Source organism: Thunnus thynnus, chromosome 21 (genome assembly GCF_963924715.1).
Source record: "Thunnus thynnus chromosome 21, fThuThy2.1, whole genome shotgun sequence".
Taxonomy (NCBI): domain Eukaryota; kingdom Metazoa; phylum Chordata; class Actinopteri; order Scombriformes; family Scombridae; genus Thunnus; species Thunnus thynnus.
This window is the reverse complement of record NC_089537.1, coordinates 14,099,873-14,113,838: the sequence shown is the minus strand read 5'-3', so window position 1 is coordinate 14,113,838 and position 13,966 is coordinate 14,099,873. Positions and strand designations below refer to the sequence as shown.

Here is a 13,966-nt window from a genome sequence, read left to right as displayed (position 1 = left end):
ATAAAAAGAACCAGTGAGAGTGAATCACAGCAGGTGTAAAGAAGAAGAGGTGTGCTGCTGTAAAAGTAGCACATTCAGAAAAATATTCCAGACATAAATGCATGATATCATCTGCAGCCGAGGGAGTGAAACAGCAAATATAAGAAATTGGTACGACTATAGCAGGCTTCTCCTGTTTCTCAGATGACACTTGCACTGTACATAGTACACAGCCCTGTGCTGTGAAATAAAATGAGACAGGTGGGCCTTTCAGCGCACCGGTCAATACCTATCGATTGGCAAGGCTTCTACAAAATGTCAACACCCAGCAGACAAAAATCTTCCCTGATCCTGCAGTGATGGAAGACGGACCCTTTTTTTTTTTTTTTTTTTTTTTACCTGGCAGTACCCCATACGAACACCGAGGAAATTTGCGCTGTGACGTGTCTGACAACTCTTCTCAAGAGGTTCAGAGAGTCTCTTTTAACTTTCAAGACACACACACATTTCAAATGTTCACCTACAGTACAGACGGTGGACAAAACCCACATCTGTATATACACCAGCGAAAACCACTAAGCCGGTGTGACCTTTCAGGTGTGTCAGACGCTGATCCTTTGACCTACTGCTTGGTTCCCTGACATTGACACGGGTCACATGGTATGAGTGTGCGTCTTCGTCCCTGCACGCCCTCTGGCTAGCCGGGTTCTTGTCTCCAGTGGCAGTAAGCTGATTACAATCACACTGGAGTGCTAAACGGTTGTATCAATGCCTCTTGTCACCTCGCCTGACTAGACACACAGATGGACAGTTCCAGTTGACAGCCTGTTTAGTGATGTGTATGACAGATTTACTGATTTTATGAGTGGCTTGGGTGAAAACTAAATGACATAGGAAGAGCGGGATGAATAGAGTTTATAAAGCCATTCATTTTTGGCTCGCATTTCACACATTGGCTTTTGCCGGGGTTAAACCTATGACCTCTGGGTTGTAGAAAGGTTTGAGTAATAGGAACCCTGCTGCCAGAGGAACTGTTCAATTTAGTGATTGAAACAGATTTTCTCTTTTTTTCCTAAAATGAGCAAAACCTGACCAGGTGAAATCCAATATGGTGATTTTAGTTTTAAATCCATATAACAATTTTCTTGAAATAAATGTTATTTTGTCTATACTAGTGAAATTAGTTCATTTAGCTTTGGTTTGATTTTCTTGGCACATATTTTAAAACTGTGGAAACAAGTAAAAAATACCTTGGGCCACACACAGAAATAGTTAAATATTGTAATTAAACTGTAACTGCAACTTTTTGTTTAACTTTTTTCAGCATGGATAGCAAATGTAGACAAGCAAGTGAATTTTAAGGAGCATCACAGCATTTCAAGCAAGGCAGAGTTACTGTGGTCAGCAATGAAGCGCCGCTGTGGCTCAGCAGACGACATGGGAGGCCCACATGCACAACAAAGAGCAGGCGATATAATAATTTCTTCTGTCACTTCCTGGGGTGCGGGGAGACAGTAAACAGCTGGCAGCACAGCCCACAGTGACGCCAACAGTGATGATGACATGAGAGAAAAGCGAAGTGAGAAAGAGGGGAAGACAGTTTATGAAAATGGAGGCTGTCCAACACAGGAGCTAAAATAGGAAAAAAGACAGGAAAAGCGTGGTGGTGGTGGTGATGAAACACCCAATCACAATAGCTTCTGCTTCGTCACCCAGTATCCGCTAGGCATTGGCTAACAAGTGGCTTCAACTCTTTTCAACCTCCCACTGATCTGCACTATCTGTCTCTTCTCTCTTGTATGTCCTCAGAGGCTCCTTCATAGAGCAGAAGTTCTTAATTAATCATCTTCTATCTAACAAAACCAAGTCCCTGTTCTGTTCTGATGCTCTGGAGACATTATGATTGGTCTGGAGAGCCAGGCCGCCAGAAAGGCAGACACCATTTTTTTTCTTTCTTTCACATAAACACAAACTCAACTTGCCTGCTTCTCACTTCTCTTCAGACAATCTCAAACAGAGGAGAACAGATTATTACATCTTGGTGCAATTAAAATCGAAGGTATTTTACGCTCGTCATATCACAGCAGCTGTGCGAGTGCTGAACTCATTCAAACACTACGCTGCACAAAAAGAGGTAATTTCAGTGTCAGAACTATTTAAGCATTTTGTTCAAACAGACAAATTTTTAAAGACACTTCATCCAACTGAAAAAATGTGTAATCTGAGGGAAACTTTAAGTCAGTGAGACCTAAAACGTGCTCATGAGGTAGAGCAAAAGCATTTCCTGTAGATTTGCATTATGGGTTGGTTGTGGGGGCTGATGTACCAGCTGCTCTGCCTCTCACACAGCCTGTATAGAGATGAATTGCTCCCTGGGTGTCGATAAGTCACCATAGCACACCACGGTCACCATGGAAACTATACAAACACAGCATTTCCGAGGAAACAAGTAAAATGAAGTTGATTACACATTCCTTTTTTTTCCCTTCTCAAGAGCTTCTTTGAGGGTTTTTCTTTGGTTGGAGGAGACTGCCATGCCTTTAAAGGATATCCCTTTTGTTTTCTGAGGATTCTCAATGTGCATCACTTGGTTTAGTTTCTCCACTAGTCATTTTTCAAGGTGCCTGAATGGTTTACGCATTTATTGGCCATGCATGTAAAGCCATTCAGTTTCTCTATCAAGAAGCAGCAGAGCACCACTGTGCTGCTTGCAGCTCTGGTAGCTAACACGAAGTGGAGACACCTGAGGAAGTACTTCTCTGACGAGTGGTGCTGAATCATAAACATGACTGATACAGAGCCAAATGTAGAAATACCCCACAATGAATACCAATGCACTTTCTATCACTGCTTCCAACATGGAGCAGTGAGCAGGATCACAATTCAGCGTACACCCTGTGAGGAAAATGAAGACAGAAATGTGGAGGGGACGGGAAAAAAGAACATAGAGATGAAAGGGCACAGGAAGTTATAAGAGGAAATGGAGCGTTGTTGGCGATGGTGAGAAAAAAAGTAATGTAAAGGGAGGCTATGAAAGGAGCTGGGGTGGTGAACAGGGAAAGGAGACGAGGTGTAGGATATTGAAAAAGAGATGGCATGGAGAGAGTGATGGAGACAACGATGTGGCACTGACTGTGTTGTGGCACCCAAGGAAAGCTGGCTCAGCAGTATAAGAATATTTTCAGATAAAGAGATGTAAGTGTGTGTGTGTGTGTGTGTGTGTGTGTGTGTGTGGGACCGCCTGCTTGTGTGCCATGCTTACCAAGGGCATAATATGTGTTTTATTGTATGCATGTGTAGTGATGTGGAAGACTGGCTGTGAGCTGTGAGCTGTGTGTGTGTGTGTGTCTGTGTGAAAGGGGGGATCACTGAAGGACGTAATAGATACCCAGTATTCATAGCGTTTATAAAGATCACTCTCCTTTAGCCCCTGTCCTCTCTCCACCGCCCCCGATTTCTGATACCCTCTGGGACTAGGAAAACAACTGAAGACAGGGTGAGCAAAAGCTCAAAAGAGGCAACGCTGGTGGAGGCAATGAGCAGGAGGACAGGGAAGAGATTAAGGCGGGAGGAGGAAGGGACACATTAGCCTCTTACCCAGAGTGTCACTCAAGCTGGCAGTGCCAGCCAGCGCTGCTGCTCGCTGCTGGTCCGCAGCCACTCCCAGCCTTCAGTGGGATTTATGTCTCGCTTTGATGGTGCTCAGACCTGAGGCTTTTTGTAATTTTACATTTCTTGGACTTTTTGCAGACTGAACAGGCATTATGTGTGCAACTTATAAAAAGTGTGTAACAAGAATTGGTAGGCCAAGGAAAGATAATAATGCTGATGATAGAGCAACAAATGCTTTCACACATGTGCTGTATGTGGTGGGCATGTGGCATTGTTTTTTATTTACTGATTGGTTGAGTAACAGAAATCAATCATTTCAGTCATTCATAAAGACAAAAAGCCAAACATTTGCCAGTTCCAGCTTCTAAAATGTGCAGATGTGCAGTTTTTCTCTGATTCAAATCAATGTAAACTGAACATCTTTGAGTTTTGTGTTGTTGGTCGGACAAAACAAGCGATTCAAAGACTTGCCTTGGGGTCTGGGAGATTAAGAGCAGCTGACCTTTCTGACCTTTTATAGGTGATGATAATTCACAGCTCAATTGATAATGAAAATAATCATTGCAGCCCCTATGTCATATGAGTATTGTTCAGTTAGAAAATATATAACAGTAGAATTACTAATGAGACTTCAGCCATCAGGCTTCTCATACCATCTGGCCACTCATTAGCCTTGGCTTGTATTGGCCATGTTGTTTATACTAGACTTGCGCTAAAGAGAGTTTTGCTTGTTCTACTGAAGTTCCACTAAACCCAATTCTGCCTGTTGTTCTCTCCCTTCTCTAGTCCTCAAACTGTGCGGATAGCATAGTGTGCATTTGTCATGCCTCATGAGTTTCCCTTAATTATGTCATCATATGTGCATGGTCAAGCGCAATAAGCCCTAAGACAGACCAGCAGGCTCTTTTGGGACACCATTGCCACTGAGCTGCATCAAGAGTGTAATTCCTCCGCATGAATGTTCCCACTGGTAATCATGAAAATTGAAGAAAGCAGCAGTGGGTTATTTGTGCAAAGCAAAGCAAAAAGAGAGAAGAGGATGGATGTGTGTTTTGCAATTACCTCACACACTGATCAGCGAGTACTGAAATGATAAAAAAAAAAAGTACAACAGCGTGATTTCAACACTGAGGTGGATGAATTTTCGGGGTCAGCAGCATCAATAGCTTTCTCTCAACAATTTCCTCTCCACTTCAAATGTTCCCTTTCAACCATGCAGGTGAAACTCTACAGATACAAAGCTTTATTTAGATCAATAAAGGGCTGCAGTGTCCTAATCTCCTCTTCATTTTAAATATGACCTTAGAATACCTCTGCTGTAATAACCCAAATGAGATCTAGTCGGCCTCTTAAGAGTGGGAGATAATCTGACACCAGCACAGTTTTTAGAGCATTTAAATTTAAAAATGCTTTTGTGTGATTAACGGTTGATTTAATGCTCCCCTTGAGTATCATTTGTCACATACAGCACATTTCTATTTTTATTCACAGAGTGGTCCATCAACACTATCAGCAGAAATCAAATGCACCCACAGCTTGGGTGTAAATTCACTGAATGTAAACAGATCTGATCCTACATCTTCAGCTAAAAGGCATCATTTCATAGCTTTTAAAGTGATTTTACTATCTTACAGTCAGGTAACATTGCCCTATCAGCAAATGCCCCAGTTCTAATGAACACACAGAATGCTATTGTTATGAAAGTTGATATTTGCTGCTTGGTAACATAACTATAAATTCAAACAACACTAACAAAACTGTGGAGAGTGGAAAGTGCTCTATCCACTGCTTACAACACTAGTGCAGTTTGTTGTCCATATGAGGAAATTCATGTTTAGAGTGAGTAAATGGCGAGTATTCACTGTATATACAACAAATGAGACACTTTTCATGAAAACAATAGAGGGCGCATCTTAACAGCAAATTGGAGCTATTCTTTGTAGATGAAACTGACACAAGAGTACAATTTGAAGAACAGAAATGAACACAGGAGAAGCTTGTTAGTTAGCAGTAGCCATCTAAAGAGCCTGTGAAGATTTCATTTTTCTTTTACCCCTAATATCTTCTAATATTTCTGAACTGAACATTATAACATCAATTTCAACGTAAGGTAATCTTAATGTTGCAGGTGACTTATGAAGACAAGGGGGCTGGGTTAAAGTGTGACCTGGAACATCCAGATGATACATGCTGCTGCCTCTGCCCATGCAGAGACTATAAGAACTCATGCCACCTGTAATCTAGGAGGTTCTCTCTTATCTGATTATGATTGCGGGGTAAAGAGGATTTAGGTGCTGGTGCCTAAATGCTAGGCTGTACTGATTAGAGGCCTAGTGGAAGGCTTATGTAACCGGGAGACTGCAGGAAGGGAGAAGGTGTACTCTACCTAAATGACAATCTCCACTCCTGCACTCTTGTAATGCATCCTGATAACTTGTTAAAGGCCAAATAAGATAATGTAGTATAATAATAACTCATACAGATCAGAGTTTATTATCAACTTGCACAGCAGCATCACCTTGAAATAAATAACTGACTTGGGAAACAATAAAATATGCTTCTGAATTATGACTGGAAACCAAAATCTACTTTCAAAGGGCTACTACAGCCAAGGTCAACATCCAGCGGGCAGGCTTTTCACAAAATAAGGGAAAAAAAGTAACTAAAATCCATTTACCCAACAAGCTGAGAACATTTGATCCATAAAATGTCAATGCCTATTGATTTAACCTTCTGAAGACCCACCGCAATTCATGCAGAGATAAAAGGATAATAATGAAACACAAGGAAGCGGACCTGCTGCTTGAATTTGACCCAGGGGCGAATGGAGAACATTGGACTTAATGCTGACTAGAGGCCTCTCCCTCACTTTCCCCGACCCCCACCACCCTTCATCTTTGACTCACCCACTATCAGAAACTACATCGATATACACACAAGGCCAAACACTTTCTTTAGTGATGTAAAAGCCTGGAAGGAAGCAGATGGATGGAGAGTAAGAGGCTGTCTGCAGTGATCTGAAACAACAGCTCCAAGTGCTGTGAGGTTACAGTACAGCAGCGTCCTAATTGAATTTTCACCTGTCTCACTTTAAGCTGTGCATTAATGTTGTCACTTCTGCTGTGTCACATAACCGGGATTCTATGAAGAACTTGATGAGTCAACAAACAAAAATGAACACTGTGTATTGTGCATTCGCTGGTGCACTGCTTCTAGACAGATGACAGCACTGACATTCACAAAGATTGGCATTTGAGGTGTCTGTTACAGTACCTTATTATGCCACAGTTTCCTCACATTGTGTCATCTTCATCAACAACAGTGTCTGTGGTGGACTGACTTTGGCTGTGTCTAAGCGTGGGAGGACCAAACAGCACTAGACTATGCCCATGCAGGCCTTGCTTAGCATTCCCACTAGCTAGACTGGCTTATTAGATAAAGGAAAGAGTAATGGTGCACATCTACATTAGGAGCAAAGACAGAGCTGAACATGGCTGATTTAGGGAGGGGGGGAGATAAAAAAAACCCCAACTTGAAATGTCTGGCAAGTGGGAACATTGATCTCTTTAAAATGCTCTGAATCCTCAGCCATTATTTTCCAGGGCTGTCCAGATTGAATGGACTCTAAAGTGAAGAAAACCTAAACAGTGAAATGTTTCTTCTCTTAGAGCGATCAGTGTATTACAGCTTTAATATTTTATATTGTTAATATTCAGAAAAGCCTATCCTGAAGCTTTGCATGGACGCAAATCAAAATAAAAAGATGCTGCTCTTGTAAATCACAAACTATAGACTGAGTACTGTAAGCATCCATGTAAACTAATAGCATTCATCTATGAACCCAGGAACACAGCCTGAGTCATATGTTAATGCTGAAGCTCTCACTAAATCACTAGTGGGGTAGCAAACACTTGGTGAAGCGTGGATATTTATTACACAATTTTCTGTGTACCGCTCTGTTTTTCTGAACACAGAAAAAAATTCGTCTGAGGCATCTAATCACATTTCCCACCACGCTGACAAAATATACCTCCAGTGGAAAAATATAGGCAGGTTAGAAACTACATCTGCAAGTTTTACACACCGAGATCTGTCATTTCAGGAATGATTATTGGCAATGGTAATAAATTTACACAGGGAAATATAAAAGCAAATTTCACAGTGATTCTGTATGCTGTAACAAACTCCTTAAAGCAGTTCAACAATTTGGATAGGGCTTCCTTGCATGAGCTTGTGCTAAGTGTATTTGCTGTACAACTACACCCGTGACTCATTGTAAACAAAAGAGGGTCAGGACAGCACAAATCCTTCTGGCTCAATATCAAAGATGACGCATTCTACTGGATTAATAGAAATTATAGCCTACGGCAAGGAAACAATGGAAACATACATCTGATTTATTTTTTCAAAACATGATTGCCACTCTAATCTTACATAATTTAGTAGCACATGACAGTCTTTTACCAGTGGCTATGAACTGTGGAGATACTACTAGCTGAACCACTCAACCCCTTAAGAAAGAGGCTCCCAGCTGTTGCTGTTGATGCGACTTTAATCTTTTTTTGGTGAGTAATGTCTGCAGTTTCATTTTTAAACATTTATGTTCAGTTACATTTCCCAAACTGAGGATATTGCAGGTGTACAAGAGCTTGTGGTGGGGCTTAATGCGATGTGAACTTCTCACTTTTCCCTCTGGACCCTCCCCTGTACCAAGCCAAGCCAAGCGCTAGATAGAACTGGACATAAAATAACTCCCCCTCACATGACAAGGCACTCAACCAAAAATCACGCAGTAACACAGAGAAGCCACTGCATTAGCAGTGTCCTCTTTGTTTTGACCATTTCATTCATTATTCATTGGGAAAGGTTTGCAAACATCCAGCTCAGCACCCAGAGGCGTAACTTACATGACTGCACATGTTACATCACTCTCTCTCAGGGCTTTCCTCTACCACTATCTCTTTCACTACCTTGCCTCCTTCACTAGTTGTGGAGGACGGTTTTCCTGGCACAATGTCTACTTGGTCTCTATCTCTTCCCATTGTGTGAGAGTTTGCCCATTCTCCCAAAGCATGTGCTACTGTTACCGCTGATGAATGTAATCCTAGCTTAAATTGACCCTGCTGAAAAGGTCAGTCCTCTCATGCTTAACCTTTACTTAAGGGCAGAGAGAGCCATAGGTGCCATGCATCAGCGGACTGGGCTCTAATATCTGATTAAGGTTGAGTAAGGGAGGAAGAAAAAGGATGAGAGAAAAAAAGAGGAAGGAGAGAATGTGTGTAAGGGCTCAGGTTGCTTTGTATAGCACATGGCTGTGTACCAGCCTAATAATGGCATTTTCTTGGTCAAGGGCTTTCAAGGGTTCTCACTGCATGGCTCGTGCCCTATAAAAGGCTTCCCTGACCTCGGGGAGCAGTCATCTGACAGTGGAGCAGCCCTGGCAGCCTATTTCCAAAGGTACTTTCAGCTGTGAATAACCTTAGCACGATCACAGGGCTGAACCATTAAAGTCACGTTCAAGATCTCCTCGAAAAGCACTCAGCAGAATGTCAATGCAATTTGAATTAGGGTGGGATTTCCCTTTAAGGTCTCACAGGCTTCCCCCCACATGAAAGTGAACAGGTCAGCAATACTGAGATATGTCTGGAGAACAGGGGGACTGCACTGAGGAGGTAAATCACTTTAAAAATCGCACAGCGGATCAAATTACCCCACCACTGTCACCTGAGTTTGCCTTAAATTAGATATTGGCAGCCTCCTTATAATTGATTCATGTGATATACAGCTTCCTTGCCGAGACTGAATACAATTATTAAGCTGAGGCGGGATCCTTGTCAATTACAAATCACTAGTTGATTCAGGGAAAACAAGCCGTCCTGATATAATAAATGAAGTAGGGGTAAACAGAATCAGTACTCCTTTTTAGAAGTCATATAGTAGATCCTGAACCTTATATATTCAGTGTCATTACCATATTTTTTGACATTTTAAAAGCACAAGGCACAATGGGCTGAAAACATCCTTTCCATCAGGGCACACAGCACGTACAGCACATCAGGTTATGATGTTGGTCACACACAGGACCTTGTGTTTATGATCCTCTGACATGGAATATAATCCTGGCCAGCCCTGGCCTGCACCGCCCAATGATGAGATCAGGATACTGGAGACCTAACGTAAATTACCAGTGATTGGATTTCATCAAGGTTGACCTACCTAATTGAGGACTGAGTCAGAGCGGGGATGCAATGAGATGGAGGAGGAGGGGGAGTTGAAAGAGATGTCATCATTTCACCAGGGACAGCCTTGACATTGCGACACAATTATCTAATTTCTGTAAGATTTATCATGTTGATTCAGGGAGCGAACGCGAACTGTATGTGACTGATGCAGCAGTTTTTCTAAGCATGTGGTACGTGGGAAGAAGAGAGAAGCACTTATGACTACCTCAGTTCTCGGATAAATGAGCTCAAATTAAATATAGTAAACGGCTTCATCGATACACCTGCAACAAACTTTTGACATCATCCTGTCACTTCGCCAACTCACAGTTGGATCCAGATCCGGTGCACGCAATCAGTGAGTAAGACTGACACATAATAGCACTAGACGAGAGAAGAGACTTGCACAGTTCCCTCCCAGAGATGTGCCCTGTCACAAGTCATTGACGGATCTGGTCTACACTGACATACTTCATCCGACTAGGAAAGCAACACTAGATGCTGACACACGTACCAATTATTTTGTCAAAGCAAATGGAGTCTAAATCTGGCTCCTGCAGTGATTCCATGACTAATTTATCAGTGCCATAACTGTGAATTTCACTTTACCCTGATATGAGCGTTATTTGTCTTGAGATATATACACCACACGTCAACCTACAATCCGCATATTTTCTTTTTTTTTCTATTACATCCAAACAAATAATTCCACAAACACTGCAGCTCTCTCTGTAACCAATTCACCCCTGAATACTGTTGTCGCTTACAAAGATGGAAAACAGGCAGATGGCACAAGAAAATATCTAATAAGAGTACAATACACGCGTGTTTAAGATTCAAATTGATGAACTCATGATTATTTTTACAGGTGGGAGTAGGCCTTTAATAAGTGTGCCTGTAATGTGTTATGATCCGGGCAGGGTGCTCGGCTTTGACAGTGAACAGGAAATGTGAGATGGGGGCGGTGCGATCACACTTCCAGTTTCAGTTCCCTACCTTGGCAGCAACTGAAGAGCTGGGCTTCTCCAGGAGATCCCACAGCTTCTTCCTCTTGTCTGGGCAGCAGGTGTTATCAAACTCTCCCTCTCCCTCCCTTTCCCTCATTGTCTCTGCCTCCCTCCGCAGCTCCTCATTCATCTGCTCCTTTTTCTGGTGATAACGGGCCTGGCAGCAGGACTCCAGGTAGATCTCATCGATCCCCCAGTAGTCTAACTCCTGGCCAAAAGAAAGGGCGCACATCTCCTCCATCATGTGTAACTTGCCGGTTCGGTAAAAGTTCAGAATGGAGGTGAAGGCCCCCGGGTGCCGGTCAAAGAAGTATTCGTTTTCATTCAGGCTGTAGTCGTCGCACACTTCCATCAGGGACTCATGGGTGTTGCAGTCTCGGAGCTTGCCGAGTCGGGTCCTAGGTAGCCGGTCCAGAGTCCGCCACAAGACCTCATGGTTCAGACCCCCAACGTTAAGGCGAACTCGGCGGGAGCGGGCTTTGGTGCGGATGATGTCGATAGGTTCTGGGGGAAGGGAGTTAGGGGTTCGGATGTTGGTGGGCTTGAGCCCTGCTGGTCCAAGCTTCTCAGCCATGGTGATGGAAAAGGCCAGAGGGAGGGAGACTTGACTGGGAAGATGTTAAGAAAGAAAAGAAGAAAATAGAAAAAAAAAAGTCTAAAAATCTGAGTTATGTTGGATCCTCTTTAGGCAAGTCCCTCCATGGCTGAGGAAAGAGAAGAAACAGTTTGTTAGAATGACTGATGACTGATGATTAGTTAAATCAATAACAGTACCAAGCAGATACATATTACATTTTTACACAACTACATGTTTAAAAGATTGAAAAATAAATCATCTCTTTTCAGGGCAAGCACACAGTCACCTGTTACTTCATATTGTCTGTCAAAAATAGTAGCAGCTGCTACAGTGTTATCGATCCCTTTCATCACATTTCTAAGAAGGTGTTGGGCTGAATCAATGATTTTGTTTTAACAGTCAACATGGCTGCTTTGCTTTGCACTCCACTCCAGCGTGGTTATGGCTGTAGTGAGGCAATGAACTCCTGCTGAGGCACTACTTTCTATGCAGCCCATCGTCAAAATGGGACTCAGTGGTAGGTTGAGAAAACAAATGAACTGAGAGGAGCCTTGAAATTCATTCATGTTGTTACTGCTTGAATGGAAGAGCCCTGCATGTCAGCAATTACTTGTCTTATTTAACTTAATTTTTAAATATATTTTCCCCTGCCACATCTGATGATTACAGTCACATTTTTTGCAACTCACTGCATTCTCTGTACATAAATGTTTATTTAACACACTGATTGAAATTGCCTTTACACTTAATAAGTCCTCAAAAATATTCTAAAAAGTTGTTCATTCTTGTCTTTAATCATTAATTGAAGCAAGCAACCATTTCTAATTATAAATAGGGCTAAACTATATTGTTCCTGAATGCAACAGTTTTTATTTACATTTGGCTCTGTCTGATTATTCTTAAAAAAAATTGAGCCACAAAGCAGCATTTTCTTATCCAAATGCAAGAATATGAATAGCTGTGTGTAGGGAGGGATGTAAAGCAGCATCACATTAATAATCCGTAGGTAACGACTTGTTCTGCAGTCCTATAAATTCTAAAACATTGCTGCAAACCTGTTACATTACGTATTTTGTGATCGGAGGAGGTTTTGATACCTTCATAACCCGACACCTTCAATGTAAATTTGTCTAAACAATCTATACTGACAACTCACAAATTCTGTTTTCGACTGTGTTCAAAGTGGTATCCAGTTTTTTTTTTTAATAGCAGGGAATAATAGTCAGCCTCACCTTGCCGAGATAAACCACCTTTTGCATGCAAACTCCTCTTTTTCCTAAGGGAGTAGAGGATGAAAAGGGAGCCGGGATCCCCCCTTTAGTCAAGCGGCCACGACCGAGAGCACTCCGCGGACGCCGCGCAGAGAACGCGCGTCCCACATTTTGTTAAAAATGAGTCGAGAAGAAAAAGAAAAAGAAAAAAGCCGTGAATTTTTTCCTCTAAAAATGATCACCAGGACTGAACCGACGCTGCTTCGCCATCGGGAACACTGAGAAAGAGTCCTGCCTTCATCCAAAAGCTTGGTGCGTGCAGAGATGACGGGCTCTAACTGGATCACTGTATCTGCAGACGTCGTGCGCGTAAAAGGCAACGGGAAGGAACGGGATAAGCGAACTGCGGAGTGTCCCGCTGTATACTACACGAGGAGGAGCGGAGGGGCGCATTTCCACTCACACATACACACACACACACACACACACAACAAAATGAAAGCAGCTCGTTCTGTTCCGTACACCGAGATTTCTCAACTCAGGCTGCAGGAACATTAAGTATGGACGTAAAGAGTGTTGTTTTGAGATTTTTTTTCCTTATTGTTTCAGTTATTATAAGATATTATAACAGTAAAAACACAAACAAAAACACAAACACACAGGTCATAACTGTTATTTCATATCTTAGAAATCATATCAGTCCCCATAAAGGTTGATTTTGAGGTGCACACTTTGCTGACTTTAAGTGAAATGACCAAGCTTTATAATGCATCTGTCTGTAAATGCACAAAAAAGATTGAACATTGTATTTAATTTAACTAATTTTAAGACTGTAAGCACAGCAGATTACTACACCCACCCCCACCCCTCTACTCACTCTCACCCATGCAAGCAGGGATGTCACCCATTACAAGTGAAACAGCTAAAACCTCAAAGGTAACAACTAACCGACCATTTGAGATGCTCCGTTTGACCCACAGTCGGTAAACTGATCCGCAGAAGACAAGGAGATGGCCTGACCCTTTCTCTTGACCACTTGAGAGAGCAGTAAGCAGTAAGTCAGTGATAAACCAAACACACCTTAAGCCTCCAAGTAATCAAAACCCATCTTATCTATTAGCTATCAATATATAATGATCTCCACTCCCTGGTCTTAAATGAATAAATAGAGATATTAAATTATGTATCCCTTATTATCCCTCAGATCATTACCTACACTGCTGGACTGCTCTCTCCCTCTCTCCTCTCTCTCTCACTCCCTCTATGCCTCAGTTCATATGAATAGTGTTCAATACAGCAATGATATTTCCCTGTAGAGCTTATGTGTCCGTTGAACATTTCCCCTTAGCCAAGCGGTTT

The 13,966-nt window shown here is 42.2% G+C and overlaps 1 protein-coding gene across 1 annotated transcript in view; it reads right to left on the bottom strand.

Moving 5' to 3' along the window:
* Positions 1-13,012, bottom strand: part of kcnb2b (potassium voltage-gated channel subfamily B member 2b) — an 84,354-nt gene extending 71,342 nt beyond the window's left edge. The window contains exons 1-2 of the mRNA XM_067578090.1: positions 12,629-13,012; positions 10,809-11,523 (exon numbers count right to left, since the gene is read on the bottom strand). Of these exons, the coding sequence (XP_067434191.1) occupies positions 10,809-11,393 (585 nt within the window). The 5' untranslated portion in view covers positions 11,394-11,523; positions 12,629-13,012. The remainder of the gene's footprint in view (positions 1-10,808; positions 11,524-12,628) is intronic.
* Positions 13,013-13,966: the final 954 nt, after the last annotated feature.